General features: G+C 35.6%; 2 protein-coding genes across 2 annotated transcripts; one reads left to right on the forward strand and one right to left on the reverse strand.

Moving 5' to 3' along the window:
• Positions 1-1,057: 1,057 nt before the first annotated feature.
• Positions 1,058-13,696, reverse strand: LOC107039374. The gene is made up of 9 exons (XM_015258947.2): positions 13,328-13,696; positions 9,290-9,416; positions 8,867-9,081; positions 6,502-6,592; positions 6,123-6,430; positions 2,747-3,042; positions 2,377-2,669; positions 1,330-1,524; positions 1,058-1,268 (listed from the first exon to the last, which is right to left on the reverse strand). Exons 1-9 carry the CDS (start codon positions 13,520-13,522, stop codon positions 1,132-1,134), a joined length of 1,857 nt encoding a protein of 618 aa, XP_015114433.1. The 5' UTR covers positions 13,523-13,696; the 3' UTR covers positions 1,058-1,131.
• A 4,529-nt stretch (positions 13,697-18,225) lies between these two features.
• On the forward strand, positions 18,226-26,585 carry LOC107039419 (monocarboxylate transporter 12). Its single transcript, XM_015259017.1, has 9 exons — positions 18,226-18,532; positions 19,858-19,984; positions 21,772-21,915; positions 21,997-22,124; positions 23,683-23,826; positions 23,948-24,281; positions 25,682-25,837; positions 25,984-26,175; positions 26,253-26,585. Exons 1-9 carry the CDS (start codon positions 18,437-18,439, stop codon positions 26,411-26,413), a joined length of 1,482 nt encoding a protein of 493 aa, XP_015114503.1. The 5' UTR covers positions 18,226-18,436; the 3' UTR covers positions 26,414-26,585.
• Positions 26,586-27,530: the final 945 nt, after the last annotated feature.

A 27,530-nucleotide genomic window follows, 5' to 3' on the forward strand; every position in this document is an offset into this window, starting at 1 on the left:
TTCTGTCACCTCCGAGGGTTTCATTGGCATCAGGGGGTCAATAAATACAGAATCAACTTTCACAATTTTTTATTTAAACACCGCCTGTAAACGGGGAGACGAGGGTGGCTAAAATATATTCTGCAACCCTGTCTCCTCGGTGGCTACAAATTTCAACCCTCCGCATACATGCCTTCCCCTTCACCCGCTCGTAAAATCACGCGTTCTCGGTAGCATCGAGGAGGACTTCTCAGGACCGAAAAGAACTGAGGATTCGAAAGGTCTCTGGAAAAGTACGTCGCATAACTGATTAGGACTTACCAGGTCCATCTAGGTCTGGAGAGATCTTGAAATACCTGTGTACGGCCAATCAGAACCAAATCCTCGACTCGTGGTATTGCAATAGAATTCGCGAAAAACGAATCAAATTTTCACTACCGATCTAACAGAATTTTCTAGTGAATGCACTACTATCTTTTTCTCTATAATAAAAAGGAGATGGCCAAAATGTGTCGCACGTTCATTTTTTTGGAATTTTTAAAATTTTTTCGCAATAATGAATCGGTGAAGCATCATAACTCATGATGATGCGGGCATGTTTGTTATCTCTCTCTAATACAAAGGCGATGGCCAAAATATGTCACGCGTTTATTTTCGTCTCTCTTTAAAATGAAAAGGATGCCAATACGAATATTTCTTATTGTTCAATGAAACTGTTCGATTTTGAGTTCAATTCTTCATGTCCATCCTCTTCATTAATGTCAATTGTATTAGAATGGAGAATTGTATTATATTGCGAAGCGCGCATTCGATCTCGTCGGGTTAAAAAGTATGGACCCCGAGCGCTGCGGAATTTTTCGGTATTAGGAAATTCCTTAACATCAATATCTTTTTTTTTCCTCAGAAATATATTCTAGGCACACCAAATAACCATATGAGAAAGATAAAGATAAATGCGTTGAGTCATTATCCGTTGTATGAACAACTTCCGCAGTTTAGGCCCCTGAGCCTATATTTTTTATGTCAATAGTAGGTTTTTCATTGAATTTTTCTAGGTGAATAAAACATGAATGAAGTATTCAACTTTGGCATAGGATTTTATTCAATAAATACACTTATTTCTGTAAGTCAGGAGTGCTGGGACCCATTTGTTCATTTTTTCGTTGCAGAATCTCTCTTCCAGGACTTCCTCATCAGTTCCATCCCCCAGGGCACAATAAGGAAGCAATTTGTGGCAATTAAGAATAGTTGACAGACTTTGAAGCTACCCGTCACGTCCTTAATAAAACCTATCGGCAAACAAGTATTTATCATTCATTCATCAATGAACATTGTGATCGAAGTACGTACCGAACAGAGGGCCACCAGAAATCATGATGAATCCACTGATTAATGAGAATATGCCATAGCATGCAGCATATTTTTCCACCGGATGATTCTCGACGATTACCAAGGGTTGCGGAACATACAGCCATGATCTAACAGTGCCTATCAGCACCGTTGAAACCATTATGCCGGTTAATGTATTTTCCAGGTGAAAATATGCTGGAAGAAAAATCGTCAATGAATAGCCCATGCAGCAAATGTTGACTGCTCTTCGGAGCTTTTATTGAAGCGAAACTAATTCGGAAGGCCTTCGAAAAGTCTCGGAAACAATAGATTCCTAGTACTAAAATAATCAAGTTATGATGGACTTACAAAAATTTACAACTATAAGATGAAAAAAAAGCTGCATGAGACAATAAATTTTCTGGTCCCGTAAAAACTAGAATATTGCTCATAACGACGATTAGAGACTGTCTTCGATAGAAGTTCCTTTTTTTGATTCGAAAACTCAAACGACATTACATCGAAAAAAACACTGGCCTCATTTTACCCCGCTGTCCATTTTGCCCCGGAGTCTCATTTTACCCCGGTCACCCCTATATAGTTATTGAAAAATCAGTTCCTTTGTAGAATGTCAATTGGAAAAGCGAATGTAATGAACATTATTGAAATCTATGAATCTATTGAATGAAAATTCAGGCAGTTACAAGGAAAAGAACACATCCATCCAACATATCCATAGTAAATTTTTCTTCTCATATACCTTTTCGGGTCTACGATTTGTTCCCTTCCCACCCCCCATCCCCCTGTACCGCATTCGCCGAAGGACAAGGGAAAACCTTATTTTGAGGGAAAAACCTGCCCAGGTACAGTCGTCTCTTGCGAGACTCCCGCTCGACACTGAAACCGTGAGATTTAGAGTGTCACATAGTGTCACAGCCACCGCCATCGGTGACATATCCATAGTATTGCATATATTTAGGATTAGGCAAGAGGATTCCCCGGGCAGCGCCGGAGGTGATAACAAGTAACGAATAATCTCCGCAGACCATGTGAGAGGGGTTTCCTTACCAACTTTGACACCAGCCATTGCAATAGTCGCGAAGAAGAATATCGTCTTAGCTCGAGCCTTCACGAATAGAGTGAACACCACCAGTATTATCCTGGATACTAGCTCAGCAGTGGCCCCTACGGTGATCGTCATAGATGTGTCAGCAGTCTTGTAGCCTCCCTCCAACATAGCCAGAGGTAGTAATGAGGAGAACGTGAAATCACTTACGAATACAAAACTCATTCCGAAACTCATGATCATGAATGTTCGGTCTTTGAGGAGTGATAATTCAAGCAGGTCTGACAGCATTTTCCTGAAATATTGGAAAACAGCGTTAATAGATGATGATTTCACGAATGAAAATGGAATCCAAGATGCGGATTATCTTACAGAGTTGAGAATTCTTCGCCTTCGGTTTTATTTTGACTCTTGTCCTTTGTAATCAGATCTTTTTCCTCCTCGAGTTTCTGCTCAGTCTTCTCACCATGGTGGTCGCTGATGTGCTTCGGTAAATGTTCCGTGCGCTGTTTGACCTCCGCCAGAGCACCGGCGATGCTCCCGATGCTGGAAGCCGAGGGTGCTGAGAAGGTCTGTTGCAGTGGCAGCTTCGGTCTACCGGAACCCGATTTCGATCTTGGACGGAAAAGTCCACCCTCTCCAGCAGAATAGGTTCTCTCTGCTTGTTCCTTAATGTTTAATTTTGATAGTCAATGTATTTAATTTTCTGAGTTGATGGATAGAGTAGTGGAAGAGGGTTATCTACGATAATTTCAATCAATTTTCTCTTCCTAATAGAGGAGCGCACGAGACTCAAACGAGATTTCACTTTGGAGGGATCGTCTGGCTCTAAAACAACATGGGAATTTTCGGAACTGTCTCAATTTCAAAGGGCACAGTATTGCCTCCACTTTTCACGACTCCAAGAGAATTTATTTCAGCTCGTTCTCTCTTTTTCCCTATTTTTTAAGTGGATGAGACCGAGATTGAGACTGAAACCGAAAAAACCGGAAAAAGTGGAGACTGTGACGAGACAAATTATCTCGAAGTCATGACCAGAGAAGAATATATTATGCCTTTTGAGACTGATTTTGGAAAAGTCACAAAAATTTCCATGTTTTTTTAGAGCACGACGATCTCTTCAAAGTGAAGTCTCGTCTGGGTCTCGTGCGCAACCCAATTTATAAATCTAAGCGAAATAGCTTGACATCTCTTCGATTCCGATTCATTTTCAACAAATGAGTCTTTAATAATCTGTTGGTCGCGCTAGATTTACGAACGTCATTGGTTGCGCTGAAAGATCTAGGAAAAATCTGAAAAAAAATCAACAGTGATCTAGATTGTACACTTGACGAAGTCCCATGGGATTCTTTCTCCTCAGTGTTACCTTTAATTATATATTCAAGCTCAAAGTTTCAAATGTATTTTTGAACATTTTTTCCTTATACACGGTGCAGGACTCGGAGTTTCGGAATGAAAATTCCAAAATCTTATAATATTTTCGGTGTAAATTTTCATTGATAGGGCGTCTAGACACTGCGAGATGAGATGTCAAAATTTTTCGAAATTATTCTGAGGCTTTACTACAGTGTTATTTTTAAAAAAAGGAAAAAGTGCGGCGCGGGGCTCATACCGCATTCAGTAGAGTGTTAAGTGAATCAATAGACGAAGATGAATTCAAGGAAATAACACATTCACTGATAATACAGCTGATAAGAGTGTATCAGATCTGAATATATCAAACCACACACACACTCATTCGTTTGAGGAAGAGGAAACAGAGCTGAGAAATTAAACACTAATGTGTTACTATATTTGTCTCATATTTGTCAGATAGTCCAATAGGTAAATATTGAGGTTTAAATGGAAAAATTGAAGTATTTTGACGTAAATTAAGTCGGAACCTGGTGTCTATAAAGAATTCAACTTTTTTGAGACATCACACTTATTTGCATACATCTTTACAATCCTTTCCTTCTGACAGCCATTTTTTCAATTTCAACTTATAAGATTTTCATATAAATTCAACGTGCAGAGATGCACTTTATCTAGAGTCCGCGATGGGGATGCAGCTGATATGAACCCCATAAAGGATGGAAAAGAAATATTGGTTTTGATCTGATCATCACGTATGAAAAAATCCTATAGGATTTCCTATAGGATTTCCTATAGGATTTTCTATAGGATTTCCTATAGAATTCACTATAGGGTTTCCTATAGAAAGTAACACACAAAATTGAGACTCGAAACCAATCGGTCACAAGGGTCAGGATGAGGGTCATAAATCCGATAGGAAATCCTATAGGAAATCCTGTGGGAAATCCTATCAGAAGAATCCTATAGCAAATGTTCGAATTCTCCATAGGATTTCCATAGGAAATCCTATAGCATTTTTTCATACGTGATCTTCTTCAAATTGTTCATCTAATTGAGAATGACTCAAATTCGTTATTAATTTCAATTTTTTTTTGTTCTTTCATATACCCTCTCGGGTGTTTACGATCTACGATCTGTGAGAATTAGAGCTTTAAAAAACCATTTTGCCACCTGCCGCCTGCATGGGATTCGAACGCGAGTCATCCGCGTGCCAACACGGCTTTCTAACACAACGCATCTCCGTCGGTCTTATTGATTTCAATTATTATTGCTGTTAAATTGAATAATAACTTGGTTTCATCTGAAAATTTATGCGAGTCTTTCCAAGCGACAAATATTCCGCATATCTCGAATGAAAATATATCTACTCCACATAATTATGGATATATTGTATAATAGATCTCACATATAGGCTCGGTTGCACCAAGCCCTGTTATTCAAATAAACCCCAGGGTAAAATTTATCCTCGGGGTCAACTATATCGCAGGGGTCGTAATTTTTCAATATTTGACATGAAGAATAATTTTTTATTTATCCTGTAGCCCCTTGTGAATTGACACTGATTTAACCTTGGGATTAAATTCAATTTTTTGTCCCTGCGATAAATTTAAGATACTCTCCCGGGTAAAATAATCTATTGAACATCCAAATTTACTTTTTATGTTATCAAACGTTTTCGTTACACGGAGCTGGTGCAACCGGGCCATGACAAATATTCCGCATATCTCGAATGAAAATATATCTACTCCACATAATTATGGATATATTGTATAATAGATCTCACATATAGGCTCGGTTGCACCAAGCCCTGTTATTCAAATAAACCCCAGGGTAAAATTTATCCTCGGGGTCAATTATATCGTAGGGGTCGTAATTTTTCAATATTTGACACGAAGAATAATTTTTTATTTATCCTGTAGCCCCTTGTGAATTGACACTGATTTAACCTTGGGATTAAATTCAATTTTTTGTCCCTGCGATAAATTTAAGATACTCTCCCGGGTAAAATAATCTATTGAACATCCAAATTTACTTTTTATGTTATCAAACGTTTTCGTTACACGGAGCTGGTGCAACCGGGTCATGCGCAGAATTCATATTTATTAGCAACAAAAGGGCTGTTATGTTGAATCTCATAGATGTCATATATGTATATACCCAACGGAAAAAAACTTCAGGAAAAATTACGTGACAAAACGTAAAAGTGATGCGAAATGCTCTTTCCAGAATTTTTAACGTCAAATCTAGGAAAAAATCTGGAGCGACAAGTAAATTTTCCACCTTGAGTTCTGGAAATTTTATGGATCGAAACGTAATTTTGACGTGATTTAAAATATATCTTAAGCAGTAAGTGACATTAAATGGATTAAATGGATGATCCACGTCCAATTACCTTGAGGGTTTCTATTAAAATCGATGAATGATGTTGACCAGACTCCTTACACCTGAGATTCTCCAGACTGTTCCACCGACCAGTTTCCAGACTCAAATTGATATCCCCCAACGTAAATCTCCGATCCTTCACTAGCGCGTGGTTAAACTTATCACTGACACCGGAATCATGGGAAAATTGTTCTGCCCGCAATTGTCGCCTCTCCTCACGCACCTCCTCAGGATTTCGCAAGTGCCACTCAACTGGGTGCATCAGCATCATCCCGAGAATGCTATTGAGACTCATCGCACCGACGAGTGCAGCAGTCCCTTTTAATAAAAAATGTTCATTATTTTTAAAATTCAACTCTTGATGATTGGGGTTTGATTAACGTTGATACCTCGAAATCCATACGTCTCCATCATGTGGCCTATCCAAATTGGATACACTATCGATCCAATACCAACCACAACTTGGGCAGCGCTCATTACCTGAGGTGAGAATAAATTGAATTAAGAATAATCTATTGAAATGTTACAAAGTAAAAATATAATTGCGTATTTTGTGTATTCCGTTGGAGCTGTCGCTAGATCCGTTTATAGTGAGTTATTTTATGTTATAATGTATATCATGTTGTTAGGTATATTTGTTTTATGTTATTTTGTACTTTTTCCGGTAAATGTTGAGAAAGAGGGCCCCACTACTGATCCGATGGTTAAGTTTTCAGAAAGATCCACATAATTGTGGATATATTGTATAATAGATCTCACATATATGCAAATTCATATTTATTGGCAACAAAAGTTCTGTCATGTTGAATGTCAAATATGTCATATATCCACAAAGAGAAAAACTTCGGGAAAAATTACGTGACAAAACGTAAAAGTGATGTGGAATGCTCTTTTCGGAATTTTTAACGTAAAAGCTGGGAAAAAATCTGGAGCGACAAGTCCGATCCGATGGTTAAATTTTCAAGATCGGTGGTGGGGCCTTCTTTCTTAACATTTACCCTTTTTCCTGCACGGAGAAAATTATTTGGTGAATTTCAACAACTGGTTGTTCACAGTTTAAAATTTTTGTCTGTAGTTTCCGTGCCAAATTCCGGAAATTGTGTTCCACTGGAATTTCAGGAAATCTTGTCATTGAAAAATCAAATATTCCATTGTTATTTTTTTCAAATGATCTAAAAACAATAAAATACTTGATTATTCCGGTCAATTATTCTATGAAAAACCAGGAAAATTCAGGGAAAAATTGACAATCCATGTCATTTGGTTTCTGAATCTTCATGTTCCACTGAAAATTTAATCTAGCTGTGAAATTTCCATCTCACTCCCGCTGAGAACTTATGAATTTCAGTGAATTCTAATTGAAACTTGAATTTTTATAACTATTCTTCTCCTAAATCCGATACAACCCCTGTAGAAATTCAAGCGGAGGTGCGGTTGAACCTCCACTCATGCGCTTGAACCGATCGCTGAGCCCCGGCTTGACTATATAGCAAGTTTTCTCCGTGTCTTTTTGAACGAGAAGTAGGTAAGCGTCTTGTTTCCAGAACTAAAGTACTGAGTTTAAGAACCTCGTGATTCTAAACATGTTACTGATAATAAGGAGTTGATACGTAATTTTAGTAAAAAAATCACTAAAATTCAGTACCAAAAACCTACTGAATTTCAGTGAGAAAAGTCCTTGGATCAAGAACCGTTGGGGCATTTAAATGTTACGTTACGCGATGAGGAGGGGGAGGTTTGGTAATTTATGACAATTCACGACGAAGAGGGGAGGGGGATCGCCTTGGTCGCGATTGTCACACCATAATTAACGAAGATAATTTGAGAAGACAAAGGTTTCCATTTGACGTAAATTACGTTCATATAATCGTTATTCACACTTCAACTTTGAGCGTAAAATACGCTTTAGAAGGCGTAAAAGACGACTTCTTGAAGGTAATTAACGGTTAGGTTCTTCTGTGGGTACAGTTATTGATCCCGTCACATCAAAAATTGAAACGCGATTGATAAAAAATTCAAAATGATTCCATGATTTTCTCTTATCATTCATTTGCAACATTCATTGAATTTTTTTTTCTATGCATCAATGATTGCTATAATGCATTCCTGAGTGTATGAAATGTATTTAATTTCATTCTTTCATTTTCGCATTAAATGTGGAAGTCCGTATGAAGGGACCACTTTGTCGATTCTAGTTTTCAAGATATTCACATTTCTGTCTCAGCAACTCCCATTTACATCAACGTTGAATTGTTTTTTTCATCTTCTCTGGCGACGTCATTGTTGACCCTATGAGGATCATTTCGGGCTCAAAATGTGCGGAATGTTATAAATATTATCAGAGTATACATAACTCCATATCGACAAAGTGGTTCCTTTTCATGGGGACGTCCACAAATGATAATAAAGTTTTCATAATTTGTGGACGTCCGCATGAAAAGGGACCACTTTGTCGATATGGTGTTATGTATACTCTGATAATATTGATAACATTCCGCACATTTTGAGCCCAAAATGATCTTCATAGGGTTAAAAATGACATCGTTGGAGAAGATGGAAAAACCATTTAACATTGGTGCAAATGGGAGTTGCCGACACAAAAACGTGAATATCTCGGAAACTAGAATCGACAAAGTGGTCCCTTTTCATGTGGACGTCCACATTTAGTATTCATAGTTTTGCATAAAGAAAAGGATCAGCGTGCGTTCTGTGTAATAATCTAGAATGAGAAGCATGATTCCTCCTTCAACTCACTATAGCCCTCTTCTTAACAAAGTACGCATAAAAATTGGCGTTCAAGATGGTGTAAACAAAGCCGGCACCGGCTCCCTGCACAAAGGAGATGAGAGCCATCTCATAAACGTGAGTGACAAATGCCAACATGACGTTGGGAATGGAGAACACCACAGCTCCCGCGACCCCGATACTTCTCATCGGATACTTTTTCAGTAGAACATTCGTCAGGAGCCCTAAAATAATATCAAAAACATTTTTAGATTTCCAAATCCCCAACAATCTCTCCTTCCGCATCATATGAGTTTGTTCACGGATTGAACAGAATTACCATAAGAATGAAGAAGAGATAAGGTAGCTTTGTTGATTCAAATATTAGAGACCTTGAAGCGCTAATGTGAGGGTAATGAAGTTTAATAAAATGAGATAAATATCAATGCTTACCTGAGAGTGAGTAACTGATCATGAAGACAGAATTGAGAAATGTCATAACCGAGCCACCTTGGCCTGTTGACTCGAAAAATTCTCCAAACATAATAGCGAAGCATGGTGTAGAGCCGAAAATCGTCACCTATTTCAAATTATATTTCAGGTGTTTACACTGTTTGAAAGAAAAGCAAACTCCATGAATAAGCTGCTAGTAAACTTCATAACAGTGACATTGAATTTGATTTGGGGGAAAAACGATGATGAAATTTCAAGCTTTTGGTACACTGATAGAACGGATTAGTTATTTTTAACGAATGGATTTTGGTTGAAGGTTAAGGTCTATTCGGTCTCACCAAATGTTCATTCTTTAATAGTTAACGAATGTATATTTGAGGAGCCTTTTTTGACTTGACTTTCGCCATTCAAGTGAATCATTCGTTAACTATTAACGAATATTCATTTGGTCATATTCAACTCTACCATTCGTTAATAGTTAACGAATCTCATTTGGAATAAATGAATCATTCTATCAGTGTAGAATTTAAGGTAATTCATGAATTGATTCAATGGAAGATTAATTAAAGTTAATAATAAAAATTATAAGTTACAGTTCATTATGGATTACTTTTTTTCAAGTCAATTTTGAAATATCTATCCCAAATTCTCAGGGCTCTCTATCCGTAATTTTTAGGGATTCTTAACTGGATTGACCATGCAACTTACACGGAGAGAAATGTTCAGTAAAAATTACGGAACTCCCAGTATCGCAATTTTTCACAGGAGATTCAGGTAAAAATTATGGAACGTTCTAAAAAAATTCCGTGATTTTAAATAAAAATTGCGTGACAGTTCCGTAAAATTTCCTACAACCACATTTCGCTCCGGAATTACGGAAACGATACGTAATTTTTATTGAATATTTTTCGCCGTGCAGAGATTAACTGACACGCATGAAAAAATTCAATAGAAAACCTAGCGAATTCGCAATTTGTTCGCAAGTGCAATTGTTGAAAATTACGAGTATTTTCTATAAATAATTTTTAAACAATCAATTTTCACCATAAAAATCATTTGTTCCGAATCGTAACAAATTTATTCATATTCAGACTTTCACCAGAAACCGATTTCATGCCTGAAAAAAATAAGGTTTCCGAAAGTTTAAACAATTTTAATTATTTATTTATAAACAACGAAGGGTTAAAAAGGCGATAATTCTGTGCAAAATGTCATTTTAATGACACTGAATATTCATGATTTTTTAGAATTTTTCGTATTTAATTTAATTGGCAAATTTGATAACTGAAAATGGTTGAAGCTATACACTGAGAAAAAAATTTATTCCTCCCAAGAAAATGTTATTGGTGATATCTTTTTCATACTCTTAGTAGAAGAAAATATCTCTTTTGGAACGTATTTCTCCAGGCCAGTCATTTCCAGGTGCTCCGAAATCATTTCCAATCGTGAGAATTATGGTGATCTATAAGAATATTCTTCTGCATATGACCTCGAAGAAATTCCAATAATAATTATTAACATTTGGAATTATTCCAATTTTCTTTACTTGAGAAAATCGCCAATTTGTAAAATCTGGAAGATATCGGAGAACATTTTGTCAAGGTCATATGTAGCATAATAATCAGATTGTTCAACATCACTGTAATTTTTGAGGATAGACTTGGACTCTCTGAAAATGACTGTCCTGGAAAAATTCGTTCTGAAAAAATATTATCTTCTGACGAGAATATCAATCCCTGGCAGGAATAATTTTTTCTCTCAGTGTAGTGAGGTCTCCACCAAACTGTAAAAAATATTTGGATATTCTTAACATGACCCAGGATTTGCGACTGGGACGCAGCTGGTATAGACACCAAAAAGTCGCAAAATGTAAATCCGTAGATGGTATGAATATATAAGAATACGAATAAAAAGAAATTCAAGTATTTGTAGCCCTCCAAGTATACCGAAACCGTTCAATGGAATGCTTGATTGAACAATAACTGAACTCAACTAAAAACTTTCAGGATTTTAGACGGACAATTTACACAAAATATTCTGTATTATCCCTGGGCTACTTTACTCGGTCAAACCTTGCATGTTTTTAAGGTCCAAATTACAAAATAATAATATAATAATAATATTATATATAATATATATAATATTTTACCCGGTAAATTATTTTACTGGGTAAAATAGCGCGGGGATAATACAGAATATAAATATACCGGTCGAAAAAACATCTCTCATTGCAATTTATAAAAAAAATTTCACCAATGTATTCTTGAGGGGATTCCCTTGCTAATAATATTAGCTTGCTAATAGCTCAGACTAGATATCTATAGTGTTCTCTGCATATGGTTAAAATTGTTCCAATCGTTTTGTGAAAAATTTCCCAAGACCATTTCCCTTTCTTCCAGATTTATTCCGCATTTTGATTGCATTAAAAATCGATAAAGACGAATGAAAAGAGGATGATTATCACAATGCTATCAAGGTATTACGTTTATTCTGTGAGACCTACTTTTGCCATTGACCGTTATCATCTCAGATTAAGTATTTTTCAGTGGAAAACCAATTGATGACAGACGCATATCAAAACAAATGGTTTTTCGCCGCTAGTGGTCATCGGCCATTCTCGAACAATAAAAATGCCCATAATTACACTGTCGCTTTATAATTTACAATATTATTATGTGGAATTGAATTGGAAATGGTACTTCCAGCGTTAATTATCTGATACGTACTGATAATTCTGGGAAATCGATTGTCATGCACAACAAATGTGGGGACTTCAATGATAATGTGAATTTTCTAATTCATGTTTAAATAAGACTATTGTGTTATATTCAATTTTGAATATAATTAAATTCAAAGTGACAAGTTATATTGGTGTTTAATGTTGATCAATTATCGTCGGATTTTCCAGGAGATGTAAGGTATATCCCTTGAAAACAGGATATATAATTTTTATAATAGTCCCCAGCAATTGAAAAACAATCTAACTAGTTATACTAAACACTTTAGGAGATGATAAATAATGAAATCCGGGCATCTAACACGCGAGGCATAGTCCCAACGGGGGTTATTTTCCATCTTATGAGAAAACGGTTCTTACGATAATCTTAAAGAACTAATCCGTGATAGATTGATAAATTCCGAATACGGTGAATTTTTGTAAAATTTTGTACTACATAGTTTCGGCGATATTCAACTCTAAAAAACAAAAATTTCGTGAAAGCATCTCTTATTTGCTTCAGTTATTGTTGCCTACATCAACAATACATGAGGATAGAAAAACTCAATCACTTATGCGAATGCTATAAATTAAGTTATTTGGATTTTTCTTGTGGAAATCCATAGGGACTAACTTTTAGGTCCGATTGTCTTGGGATATACATTAAGGATATTGAAGTACTTTGGTTATTTTTTCGCCAGTGAAATACTTTTGTACTTTTGGGGTCGAACACCAGAGCTTTCATTTCAGCCCCATTTGACCCTAACTTTCCAGAAATTTTACAATGATTTTATTATTTAAACTTTGCAGGTCTGACTTTGAATCTCGATATTGAACTGTTAGAAAGCATTTTAAAAATCTGAAAAACAATTGGAAAGCTTACGTTTGGAGGAAGATTGATGGAATAATTTAAAAATTGCAAATTTTTAAAATTACGAGCATTTTTTTAAATCTTTTTTTGTAAGATAAGGTTTCCGAAAGTTTTACAAATGGCAATTGGTTATTTATGAACAACGAATGTTAAAAAAATAATAATTCTGTGCAAAATATAATTTGAATGTAGCTGAATATTCAGGATTTTTTCTCACGTAATTTAATTGACAAATTCAATGATTGACAAATGACAAATCCAATAATTTAATATAATTTCTTAAAACTGTTTATGAATTACACACATTTCATATCCTGAGCTCATATGAAAAACACAACCGATACGTGAGTTTCGCAAATCGTACCCCACATGTTATTGTATTGTGGCGACAGCCAACTTTGAATACGAATAAATGACATAAAAGGGAGTGAAATGAATTATAATTCCTTACAAGAACGAGTATCATCGCTAGTGCCACCATCCACCCCCATCCCCCATCAGGCGCCAGATCCTCAAGTGTCAGCTTCTCATCATCATCGTCTGCAACATCCCCAGGTTCACGTATTCTATTTCCAATTTTCTCCCGATTCTTATCCTTTCCTTTATTGGCATAATCTTCAGCACCAGCCGAAGAGATTTCTACCATATTCACGTTCACAATATTTTTCCGACTTCCACAAATGAACGTATTGTTCTGATTTACATTCAACTACGGGCAAACTAGCAGTCGATAATGACTCTGATTTCCACTTTGAGTCAATAGACATAAACTGATAATGAGAAGTCAGTACCTTCAGTTTTATGGATGTTCGCCGTTGCGAGTGCGATGGGAACGGTATGAGGTGTGAATGGTGGCGTTAGACGATTGACACGGATGGTGCCTTATCTGAGTGGTTGATATTTTAGGCGCTTGCTGGGTATTTGTTTCTTCTCACTGGCAGGATGAATTATTGCTATCATTTATGATCACTGAGCATATCATCAAGGGTGACGAGTTTTCCTAAACATTCCACGCGTAGGTTTACGCTTCATTGTATTGTGAGTTTCAATGTTCAATGAATTGTTTCACACACTGTAAGTGGTTTTCACATTTACATATAATCCATTATTGTTTACCTATTTGTAAAATGCAATACGTGAATCATCATTCAGTGGAACTTTTTCATTGCATGGGAAGAAATTTAATAACGTACACTGAGAGAAATATCGTAATAATATCATAAAACTAATTTCTTGCGCCGAATATCTCATATCTTGAGGATAAATTTCTTGGGGTAAGAATTCCGGATAATATGTCAGACAGTGTAAGATTTCGGTGAAGTGTTCATGACTTGAACATGTACATTTCATGATAAAGTGAGAATTTCTTGCCACACGGAATCGGTTTCTTCGTGTCAGAAGATGAGAAAATAACTGGAAATATTAAAAGCTTCGATTCAGTGGATCATGAATCAGAGACTTTTATATTGAATGAATAGAAAGTTTATGCAGAGGAAAACCTCCAGATATTAAAAAAATATAACCGTCGCTTACGCTCAATCGCTTTGAGTTCGAAGGGAAGCAATAGCTTCTTGTCCTTCTGTCAAACTATTCTTGTCTTTTAAAGAATATTGTCTCATTTAGGAAAAAGACATCACCTTTTCATTCAGTAACTGTCTCCTTAGCCCGAAGAGCACTGATTTCTTGTCTAAAACCTACCATAAATTGATCAAATATGCATGCGATGTTTTTCGCTCAAGAAATGATTTTTGTCATTGAAAATTCATAATTTTTTGGTAAAATCCGATTCTCGCAAAATTTATGAAAAATCAGGAAAATTCCCAGAAATCTCTCCTTGAATTACAGATTCCTTTAAATTTTCAGGGAATTCCTTCAAAATTCCGCAATTTTTCCATGGGTTTTTTCCTTAAGAAAAAAATAAATTGAGAAAAATGAAAATTTTCCGATTTTTCTAGAAAATTTGACGAATCGCTTCTATTTAGTAGAAGATAGAGGAGGGTGGGGTAAAATGGACACTTTAGGCTTTTTTAAAATTATTCATAACTCAGAAACAAATTTATCGATTGAGCTCAGTTTAGGCTCGTCGCAAAGTGAAAGGATTGTTCTTTGTATTAAAAAAAAAATTGAATTTCATCAACATTTCAACCCCTCATTAACATTAAAAAAAAAGTCATAAGTGTCCGTTTTACCCCAACCTCTCCTATATTTTTTTTCTATTTAGTAGAATATGTGTATCGTATTCTCTTTCTCGAAGAGAATGGATTTTCTTTCGTTACATCTTCGACATAACTCTAATAGCGTTTCACACAAAATTAATTGCCTTTATTTATTAATCCCCTTACGTTAGTGGCTCCGAGCTTTGCTTGATATGTATTCTTTCTGCTCACAGAGCAGTAAACATCCGAACAGTAGCCTCCGAGTTTGTTTCCGTATAGTCATTAGGATTACCGTACCATTGTCAGACATCATCGTGACGCATAAGTACACTGAGAAAAGAAAAGTTTTTGGTCAAGTACATGTTCACTTGTACCTCGAATCTCATAGCTGAAAAATTGATAAGAAAAAATATCCTACACTGAAAAAACACACTTCCGTCAAGAGATTTTGTACTTATCGAAAAGACGATGATAATTTGTTTATGACAAGGAACTGATTTCTCCATTCCTTGGTCTCTGCGTTGTTCTTTGAACAACTTTTATGATTTTTCAATTTTTTCAAATTTGAAATTTTCTTACGTAAGATAATTTGGAATAATTCTAAATGTTAATGATTGTCAGTGGAGTTCATTTAAGGTCGTATGTAACATAATCATCCCATAATTCAACATAATTGTAGTATTTGGAGATTCTTAGAGACTTGGACCACCTGGCAACAACTTACCTGGAGAAATACGTTCCTAAAAAAATTGATTGTTCTCAGAAGAAAATGATTCCTTAGCGAGCATTTTCTTTTTCTCACTATAGAAATAATTGAGTGACAAAAAAAATTACGTTTCAACGCGTAAGATTAAGTTTCCATCACTAAAATGTCTAGAACGAGAAGGAAAATCTCATTTTCCGCGTCGCATTCTTTCCGTGTTTTTAAATAAAAATTCCCGTAAAAACATTTTACCTCAGAGTTACGTTCGCTTAGGTACGTCTTCTCGAATTTTTTTCTTCGTGTACCCAACTCTATTGATAAAGTCATTCATTTTCATTGATATTATTCAGTAATACATAATTCGTTATTCTTGAAATTCAACCATTTTGGTAACATTATTAAGGTATTGCTACAAAGTGAGTGCAATGTCGTTACGAAGTAGGCAAAATAGAAGAATCAATAAAAAGAAGGTTCCGAGCGATGCCAAACGAATCTCCACTCGTCGGGACCATTAATCATCTCAAACTTATATCTCGCATCTATTTTGGATATTGATTTTTTACCAAAAAATATACCCTAGATATATTTCATGTATATGTTACATATCATTTAGCAGGGATCGGATTCAATCATGATTTTTATAATATTTTTGTAAGATTATGATAAGTTGTACCTTACTATAATTAAGGTTTACTTATCTTCATTGAAATTTGAATAATAATAAAATAATTGATACTTTAAATTTTCGATTAACTATGAATTCAGCAATTTATAATATGGAATTGTCAATTGACTATATTGAGTACATAATTTCAAATTTAATGAAAGGATTTCTCGATTAACCATATAATCGTCAATCTTTCAAACTCAATTATTGATTGATAAATCAATTCGGAATTTGAATATTCAATTGGTGATTGATTTAATAATGCAAAAGTTAAGGACATCCAAGCACTTTGGCTACTTTTTCTCCAGTGAAATGTTTTTCTACTTTTGTTGTCGAGCATCAGACAGATTTGAGCCCCGTTTGACCCTAAGTTTCCGGATATTTTACAATGATTTTATTATTTAAACTTTGCAGGTCTGAATTTGAATCTCGACATTGAACCGTTAGAAAACATTTTAAAAATCTGAAATTAAATTAGAAAGTTTACTTTCGCAGGAAGATTGATGACATGATTAAAAAATTGCAATTTTTTAAAATTACGAGCCTTTTCTATAAACAAATTACAAACAATTCATTTTTTACCATAAAAATCATTTTTTCGGAATCGTAATAAATTTCTTCATATTCATAATTTTACCAGAAATCAAATTCATACCTAAGAAAATAAAGTTTCCGAAAGTTTAAACAATTTCCATTATTCAATTATAAACCATGAATGTTTATTTATTTATTTCATCATATGTATACCCTCTCGGGGCTTTACATTTTGTTCCCATCCCTACAATGAAACTCCGACAGAGAATTACACTTAAAAATTATTAAACTAAATTAGGTCAAAGTAAATTATATTCAATTTAGTTGTGCTTGGCACAAGTTCTAGATATATAGATACAAAGTTTGCACTTAGTAATAGCAGGGTACTGTATTTTTTATATCACAGTAAAAATCTTATTTTTCATTTTTTAAGTTTTTGAAGTTTTTGAATTGAACTGACTGTAATGGTTAGGTGGGTGAGGTGTTGCTCGCGCGGACATCCAAGCTAAGGAGCGTTGAGCTGGGTTAGTACTTAGATGGGTGACTGCTTAGGAACACCTCGCTCGCACAAAAATTACGGGCGGTAGGCACGGTCTAGCGGCCTAGTGTCTCCATCTAGTCAGTGTGACAGATGGATACATTAGGGCACTGCACAATCGGCCGGCTGTGCGACTGGGGTTNAATTTTTTAAATTTTTTAAATTTTTGTCAAAGCTCTTGAACGACTAGCGTCGCTATTATAAAATCCTTAAATGAGTTTAACAGCTGAAAGAATGTCTGAGAACACGAACACGAACAAGAAAACAAAAACTATGAATGTTTAAAAAAATGACAATTGTGGGCAAAATGTTATTTGCATTTCATGATTAAAAAAAAAAAATTCTCACACAATTCAATTGACAAATTTGATGATTGAAAATGATTGAATCTATAGTGTGGTCTGTACCAAGTAGTAAACGATACTTGAATATCCTTAACTTAATTTGAAATTGATGATTGTACCGATGTCTGTAATTTAGGTATAATCACCGAGGATATATTTTTTCCGTACGGACGTCCACTACCCGCATCAAATCAAGACAGTTCCACTCCGAGTTGTTTTGAAGACAGACTTACTCATCTCTCAAGTTATCGAACTCGTGACGTTTTGATAAACCCCCTAAGGTGAATCATGATTGCTCCATGACCCAGAAATTGGAAAAGTACCACCGGATCAACTGTGGAGCGGACTAGAATATGTTAATGAAACCAGGAATTCCATAAACGTAATCAGTGATAAAGTATCGTTGCTAATGGTGGATTCTAAGCGATAAGTGGGCTCGACACTCGCGAGCAAACATTCGATTACTCGGATTTGTACATCGTGAATGACAGGAGGATCTTTACAACCTCAATATTTGATTTTTTCCCGACACTCTGTCAAGGCAGTTGGTGTGACGTGCTACCGGGGGGATTGATGTTGTGAGTGAGCGTGAAGTTGTGAAATTTTTTACGTTCAACTATGAAGAGGAGGAAGCAGGACGGAAGTGAGGACAAGCCGGAGGCCCCGGACGGTGGCTGGGGATGGTTTGCGTGTTTGGGAAGCAGTCTGATTACGGTAATATCCACGGTGGTTTGATCATGCGATGCATTTGCAAAGCTACGCTGTTAGAAATTTTTCGAAATTTCATGGAAAATATAGGAGAAATTCTCGTGAGAATGGCATGGAATCCGATTTAAGGGAAAAATGGTTATGAAATTTCGAGCTTTAGGCAGAATTCAAGGTAATCCATGAGTTTTCAGGGAAGTGAGGCGGAAATTTCATAACTTGACTGAATTATCAATGGACCATGGATATTCAGAAATATTCAGAAATTTCGTGGAAGATATTATAGTACATCTTATGAGAGTAACATTGAATCAAATTTAGGGAAAAAATGGTGATGAAATTTCAAGTTTTAAGTAGAATTCACGGAAATTCACGAGTTTTCAGTGGGAGTGAAGTGGAGATTTTACCACTTGATTGAATTTTCAGTGGAACTTGAATATTCAGAAACAAAACGACATGAATTTTTAATTTTTCCCTCAATTTTCCTGAATTTTCACAGAACAATTGAGCTGCTAAATCGAGTATTTTATCGATTTCCAGATCATTTGAATAGAAAATCAATGGAATATTCGATTTTTCAATGACAAGATTTCCTGAAATTTCAGTGGAACTTGAGCACAATAAAAATTTTCGGAATTTGGCACAGAACATTCAGACGAAAATTTAAAAAAAAATTTTTTTTGTGGTTGAAATGAAAAATCTAGAGTTTTATTGATTTTAGATCATTCAAACAAAAAATCAATGGAATATTTTATTTTTCAATGAGAAAATTTCCTGACATTTCAGTGGAAATTATACATGATCAAAACTTCCGGAATTTGACGCGGAAAATTCAGACGAAAAATTTTAACAGTGTAGAATGCCATTATTCACAGAGAGGTAAAAGTTTTGATTTTTAGCGAGATGTCACTGATTTTCAGGTACATGTCACTAATTTCCAGTGACATCAAAATTGTTGGGAATCTATCATCAAATTTCAGTGATAACATCCACTGATAATACGAGTCATTCTCGTCAGTGTCTAATATCATCATTAACTGCTCATAGATTTATGAAAATCAGTGACATTACTCTGAAAAATATACCCAGAAAAATTGTTCATTTGAATTAACTAATCTTTATTTGAATCAAATAAATCCTCTATTAATTCGAGTAAATGATTAATTTGCTTCTAATAAAGTTCATTTAATTCAAATAAACCATTTTTCCGTCTGTAATGATGATATACCTGAAAATCAACGACATATCCCGGAAAATCTGAACTTTTTTTTCTCTGTGTGGATAAATTTCGTTGTTTCGGAGAACGGAAATAATTTTTGCTTATGGAACTGTAGCTCTCGTTGAGGTCCTTGGACCCTTCGTTCGGGCTTATCTTCGATGACCTTCTCACTGACCTCAAGATTGATTCAACGAAGGCTTCTGTTATTCTCAGTGTTTTGGATGCATGTTGCAATTTTTCAGGTAATTTCAGTTGTACTATCACTCGGCATACCCAAACAATAATCAGTTTTGATCAAATGGATTAAAACATATTTTCAATATCTTTTAAAAATTTGATAAAATTTTCTACCTGTAGTGATTACGGAATTATGTTCAGGTGAATCGTCCATTATTCGGATGCATAAGATTTGAGAAATATCCGTGGTGCAAAATTTTAAAACCTAGGCATTTTTAAAAAATTATCCCCGAAATTTCAAGTGAGGAATTTTGAAATATTCAATGTCTAATTTGTATGAAGTTTTCCTGTGTATTGTTTTAATGACAAATCAGTGTAATATCTGGAATAATCTGAAATATCATATATCAAAAAATTCAATAGAAAAACTTAGTGAATTCGTTAGGAAATTCTATTGGAACTCTCTAGAAATTCTATTAGGATTCTAGTAAAGTTCTAGGGAATTGTCAATGAAATTTCAATTTCCAATCTGTTGAAAATTCAATTTAGTGTTCAATTTTCACAATGAGCTTGAGAATTCAAGCTGTTATTGAAATATTCATCATCGCCTCAAATGTAATACTCAATTTTATTGAATTTTCACGATGAATAAAAAGGATTTCATGAACGATTTGATTTTAATTTGAGTTCAAATTTACAACATTGAAAATCTAAATGCAGTTGCTTCTTAAATTTTAAGAAAATTCTAACACACGCAAAAAAGTATGTTGAATTCACTTGACGATTTTTTTATGCACGGAGATAGAATATTCAGTAAAAATTACGGAACAATTCACGTAATCCGCAATGAGGAATCGTTTTCCGGAATTTTTTATAGGAATAGACGAGAAGAAATCTGAAACGTTCAGTGAATTTTCAGGTTCATCACCGAACAAAGTACAAAATTGTCACATACTTTTTTCCGAAGAAGTGAAATCTTACAGAAACTTCTCGATTTATTATGCTGCCAAAATAAAAAATTCGTTATCGTTCAACAATTTTTATGAAGCTGGTGAGATATTTCTACGTTCCGTTCCATAAAATTTCTCAATCGTTGGGGAAAAATTACGGAACGACTTGTTGTCCCCACAGAGGTGAGACATCAGACAGGTGGTTAATTTGTATGGAACAAATTATAGAATTTACATGGCGATTCATACAATACAATACAACAATACAATTCATACAATTTCAGTTCGGACTCACACTTTTTATTGAATTTTACTTCGCTCGCGGATTACCTTTCGAAACATAATTTTTGCGTTTTTTTTCTCGTAATTTTTATTGAATTCTCTCTCCGTGTGATTGATTCGATTTATTTAACGATTCACCCCATCCAATGGATTCACTTCACTTACTGAATTATACTTCGCTCGCGGATTACGTTTCGAAACGTAATTTTTACGTTTTTTTCTCGTCATTTTTTTTTTTTTCAATTCCGGCCCTTTATGCCCTCTGATTGGCTAATCGGCCCTATCCAACCCTATGCATGCGGCTGTGGATTCTACACTGCACCGCATTCGCACTCCTATAGAACATAGGAGTAGCATGGGAAACCACAGAAAACCCATGCCGGTACAGGCGGTCACTATATTAGCGACCTCCCGCTCGCCGGAGCCTCCGGTTGAAAAACTCGGTTCCACGGGGAATCGAACTCACAACCTTTCGCACACTAGGCTCGCACCTAGCCGCTTCGGCCACCGACGTCGGTCATAATTTTTATTGAATTCTCTCTCCGTGTGATTGATTCGATTTATTTAACGATTCATCCCATCCAATGATAATTAATCATCAATCTGTTTTTGCTATTCAGGACTATTCGTAGGACCTCTACTCACTAGATACTCATTCCGAACCGTCGCAGCGTTCGGCTGCACACTCTCCTGCGTTGGGTTGATGCTCACAGCCTTCGCTAATAGCTTCTTACATATTGTAATTACCTACAGTATTCTAACCGGTAGGTAACTTCCTCTTCACCCAATACAATTGCAATTCCATAGATCATCGATGTAATCAAATATAAATGTTCTGCTCAAAGGCGTAGGAACTGGTTTGGCTGTCGCCGCCGCGTTTGTAGCACTTAATTCGTATTTTTCTAAGAAACGCGGACAAGCCGTGAGTTTTTCATCTGCTGGAACGGCACTTGCTATGATGGTAGTGCCACAAGTGAGTTGAAATATAAATACTGATTTTTAAGGTAGGAAATGACGTATGTAAAGTCATTAGAAAATTTGGCGCTTTCGTTGGGTAATGCTATTGTTTTTTGTGGATTTCTATTGGAAAACACAGAGAGAAAAACAAGTTTCTGGTTTCCAGCACGACGATATTTAAATCAAGAATCCTGGGTTTTTGAAATAAGAACCATTGGGGGCATTCGAATATTGTTTCACGAGATTGAGAAGGAGAGGTTCTGCAATTTGTGACAATCCGTGACGAAGCGGAGAAGAGGTTGCTTAACCCTCCGTTACTCACGTCCACGGCACCGCGCCCGTAGAATTCTCGTTTTTAGTATAACTTCCAGAAAAACTCATTAAAAAAGATGAAAAAAATTATATGCCTCACCGATTTCATCTGAAAGTATATTCTGCCATTTCCAATCACAGCCGAAGCCCCTGATTAGAAATTCCTTCTTATCCTAACTCACGGAAATATTCCACACGGCGTTGCCACACTTGCGGCTGCCGGGAGATCAGAAGAGTGGAAACACCTCCGCGCGATTCAACTCTCCGAATGAATTGTGGCAACCGCGCGCTCAGATTTACATTACGGCGCGGTGCCACGCGAATAACCACGTCGGGCAGTTACATGCGAGTAACGAAGGGTTAATTTGTGATGTCACACTATAATTAGTGGAGATAATTTGAGGAGACAAGAATATCAATTTGAGAACCTCAAGGTTTATATTTTAAAAACCCTGCCGAGTTTTCAAAATAAAAACCTTGAAGTTGTTGAATTGGCAAGTTTCTGTGAGCACTTTCAGTAGCCAATGGTTCTTACACTCAGATAATTCATTTAAATCCAATGAAAATCTTTATTTAAAATTTTTTACTTGTTTCAAGAACGTCGTTGTTTGAAATCAATAAAGTTGTTTACTTTTTGCAAAAGAAACGATTTAATTATATCAAATAAACAATTTATACATTTGAAATCGAGAGTTTTCTTATTTTCAGAAAATCACATTTTCATGTATTTTGTAAAAGAAATTCGAAATTATGGAGTGGCGAAAAAGTTCGCTTCAATTTGCCCTATTCTCCCCTCATTATTATTGCATTTTTCTCTTTCAATTTTTATCGAGTCCATTTCAATCCCGTAGCGATAATGAATTATTAGTATCAAATAAATTTTCATCAAGTTCGAAGAAAAAATGTATTTAATTCAAATAAACAAATTTTCTTAACATAAAAATCTTTATTTATTACTAATAACGAATTAATTTGAAGAATTTTTTGCTTTTTTCAAATACTCCTGACCCCGCAATAAAGCCATAATTAAATAACTTATTCTGTTTCGAAGTTCTTTCCCTCGGAATGGGTCATACAAAAAAATGAAGATCTATTGACTTTTATATATCAATTCCTTGTCAATGATTTCAATAGAATATAATAGAAATGCAACAGAATTTCGAATCAACGAAAGCGCTGAGTCTTTCTACTTAATTGTTTAATACGTAATAGCAGATGTATCATTACAAATTCCTCGTTCTAAAAAACTATGATTTTTTTAGGCAGCACATTTCCTCCTCGGTCTCTACAAATTCCGAGGAACAATGTTAATCATTGGAGCGTGGTCAATGCATTCGATCGTTGGTGCCTGTTTACTGAGACCGCTGATTCCCAAAAAATCCCCCAGAAAAACTCCAATCATTAAGGTAGGCTCTCTGATTGCAGAGCATTCTATCAGTTCTTATCAGTAAAAGTGACAAAAAAACACGATTGACGCACGCCGATCGATCTCCTCATTTCATCAAACAAAACTACTTTGCGTAATAGGTACTAGACAGAGATCACGTGGATCCTGAAAAAAAGGCGAGCGAGGGTGAGGCATTACTAATCAAGCAAACAAATCAAGTTGATGAGAGTGATGGGAAGCAAGAGAATGCGACTGAACCATTCTCCAGTGGGGACGAGGACCCGAAGAAGACTGAGAAATTTTTGGGAAAGTTGAGGGAGGGACATGGGTATTTCAAAGTGTTTACCGATTTATTCGATATCGATCTGCTGAGGAATTACTCTTATCTCAATGTTATTTTTGGATTGAGTTTATTTAATATCGCGGAATCAAATTTCAAGTTGATGACACCATTTTTCCTCAGAAAACAAGTTGGTGAGAATTTTTTAATAATTTTTTTCGTTCGTAAATTTGAATTTGGTTGGGATTGATGCTGTGGCATCATTTTGGGCCAATGTTTTTATACGAATGTTTACAATTGAAAGACATTTTGCATTCATGATGAGTGAGGATGAAAAAAATTGTGATTGTTACATTTTGCGAGGAAAACGAGTGGGAAATTGCTCTTGTATTGCATAGGGTGTATATATTTGCGCGAATAAATTAGCAATATGCTTCCGAAGCGTTATTTTGCACATAATTCCTTCTATCATATATGATAATTTATTTATACATACTTGAATGAATTTGAAACATCACATTTTAAGAAACCATCGGAATGCTCACTTTCAGGGAAATTCATGAAAAATTCGAAATTTTCAATAATTATCATAAAAATCAAATTAACCAATATAGCTATCGTAATCATCTTTGAACTTCGACTTAACAGCATTAAACCAATAATTTTAAGCAATGATTGAATTCATTTGGAGCATGATACTCAAATATATGCACGGAATATCGATTTTCAAAAAATACTAAATTTTTACAAATTTTCAAGTAAATCAAAATAACAATTACACAGTATAAAAAATTCGGTGTTATTATCTCCTGTGTGAAGTTAATATTCCGGTGTTGAAATTAACTCTCTCGCCCGGAGTCAAATTTCGGTACGGAATCAATTTTTACTTTTCATACCGAACTGTGTTGATTAATATTTTCATTTTGTCACCATGGCAGTGGCAATTCTCACTCCACTCGCTGTATTTCACTCCAGAATGAATGAACTCCCTACATTCACACCGAAAAACGGTGTGAACAGAGTCGAAATTCACTCTGGATTTTTTTACTGTGTATTGCTATCGCCTTCATCTTCGAACTTGGTCGAAAGGACATCTAAACAAATTTTTGAAGTCATCATTTGATCAATTCTGAACATTTTTTTTTTAGTTATCGTGGAACAATGACTTACGAAAAAATTCGAAAATTGAAAAAACTATTCGATGAATTAAATTTGAATTAATGGCAATTGATAAAGCTCACGTACGGGCGAAGTCTAAAAATTGCATTTTCGTCAGAAGGCCCGGTAAACCGCCGCTCGCTTCGCTCGGTTAGATCGCGGTTTACGGACCTTTTGACGAAAAATTGCATTCATCACACGGTCCAAAAGAATTTTCTGACGAATGTGATTATACAAAGTGAGATTCGTCAGAAAATACTTTGTGGACCTTGTGATGAAAATAACTATTTCGGACTTTTTAGATGATACTGGGTCGATATAACATAAAAAATCCAAAACTTAAATCTCACTTTTCTCTCAGTGTAGAATTGCATAAAACCGTTAAGTGGCATATATTAATTACAAATATTCATTCAATCAAATGTGTCCCATTCAGGAATGACTGAAGGAGAAGTTGCATTCTGTCTATCCCTGATGGCATTCACAGACATCGTAGCCCGCCTGATCCTCCCAGTAATCTACGACAGGCTGGGCTTCAAAAAGCGTCGCCTCTTTTGGATCAATGCTCTTTTTGTCGCAATGGGACGCTCCAGTAAGTCCATGCCAAGCATTTGCCGTCTATTCGTAATATGACTCTCACGATCAAACAATACACCCCATTTATCCACAGCCTCAAATATTTGATCGAGTATTATCGCCCACGATGCTCTCCCACATAATTGACTTTTTCCTTTCTAGTTCTGGCTGAAATGTCACAGGGTATATTATTATTTGTCGTGTTAGTCATCAATGGCTTCATTCGGGGTGCTGCCATTCAGAATCTACAGTTGTCGGTGTCTGAGACTTGCTCATTGCAGAGTTTGCCGTATGCTTATGGTCTTTTCATGGTTTCTAAGGGAACTTTCTCACTTTGTTTCAGTCCTCTTATCGGTGAGTCTGAATCAGCTAGTGAAATCGTGCCTTTGGTACTTTAAAATTATATTCAATGGTGCTAATTTTTTTCTCAGGCTACGTGAGAGATTACAGCGGCAGCTACAGAATCTGCCTCCACGCAATGAGCTCCATTATCCTAATCTGCTTCATAACTTGGGGCATTGAATTTTTTTTGAAAGCCATTCGTAAAAAGTCAAATAAAGTACCTGAAGAAATCAAAGTTCAAACCACTTGAATACAACAATTGAATATCAGAGAGTTATTCTCATATGAATGTTCACGTATGAAAAAATTGAATAGAAAAAGCTGGTGGTTTCAATCAAAAGTTGTAGTGAATCTCTATTGGAAATGCATTGGATTTTAGGAAGGTGCGACGATTTGAAGGTGCAATTTGAATAATTAATTAAACACGAACGAAACCATAAAAGTAGTTAGAATTGCTTTTACAAATACCTTTTCAACATTTTTGATTACTATATGATATATTTAATTTGCAAGCACATTGTCATATTTTATCCAAAAGTACTGCGGAGACCCCTTAAGGATGTTCTACACCCTTTCTGCCAAAATTCACGTTTTTTTAATTTTTCTGGTAAACTTATGATGGAATTGACGTGAAAAAATATAACGTTTTTGCGTTTTGTCATTATTTAATGACTGACGAAATTTTAAGATCCTGCGTTTTCTCTAAACTTTTAAAAAGAATCACAAAACTGTAGAAAAAACGCATGAAAATTATCGCACCACTACGCAACTTCGTGAGCCATTAAAGAATGACAAACCACAAAATCGTTATATTTTTTCACGTCACTCCCATCGATAATTTGCCAGAAAAATGAAAACAACGTCAATTTTGGCTAAAAGGGTGTCGAACATCCTTAACCCTCCTAAACTGGCGTTCGGTGCCCACCCGAATCCACTGGCTCGGTGAGCAACGCGCCGCCCGTGTTACGGTTAGCGCGGTGTTGCCACATTGGATCCCTGTACGTGAATAAAAATCTACACTGCACATATTTTTCTCGAATTAAACACCATTTATGCTCTAAAAAAAATTCGCGTTTTTTATGAGACGCCAAACACGGCACATGATAGAGATGTTGACGTTCCTAGTATGTCTGAACTGAAACGAACGACGTGGCAACAGCGCGGCTAGAAACCGACTACACGTGTCCACTGGCTCCGGGCGGCGAGGCGCCGCTTTTCTGTACCAGTCTCACTAAATTATTATTTTTCATGGTATTCATGGGGTTTTCAAGGGATAAGAATCTTACCAGTCCATTCTATAGGGTTTGAAGTGGGCATTGTAATTTTTACAAATTTTTTCATACATAATTTTACATGCAACAAGAAAA

Source organism: Diachasma alloeum, unplaced genomic scaffold (assembly GCF_001412515.2).
Source record: "Diachasma alloeum isolate Michigan unplaced genomic scaffold, Dall2.0 Dall_scaffold_00299, whole genome shotgun sequence".
In the NCBI taxonomy this organism is placed as follows: Eukaryota; Metazoa; Arthropoda; class Insecta; order Hymenoptera; family Braconidae; genus Diachasma; species Diachasma alloeum.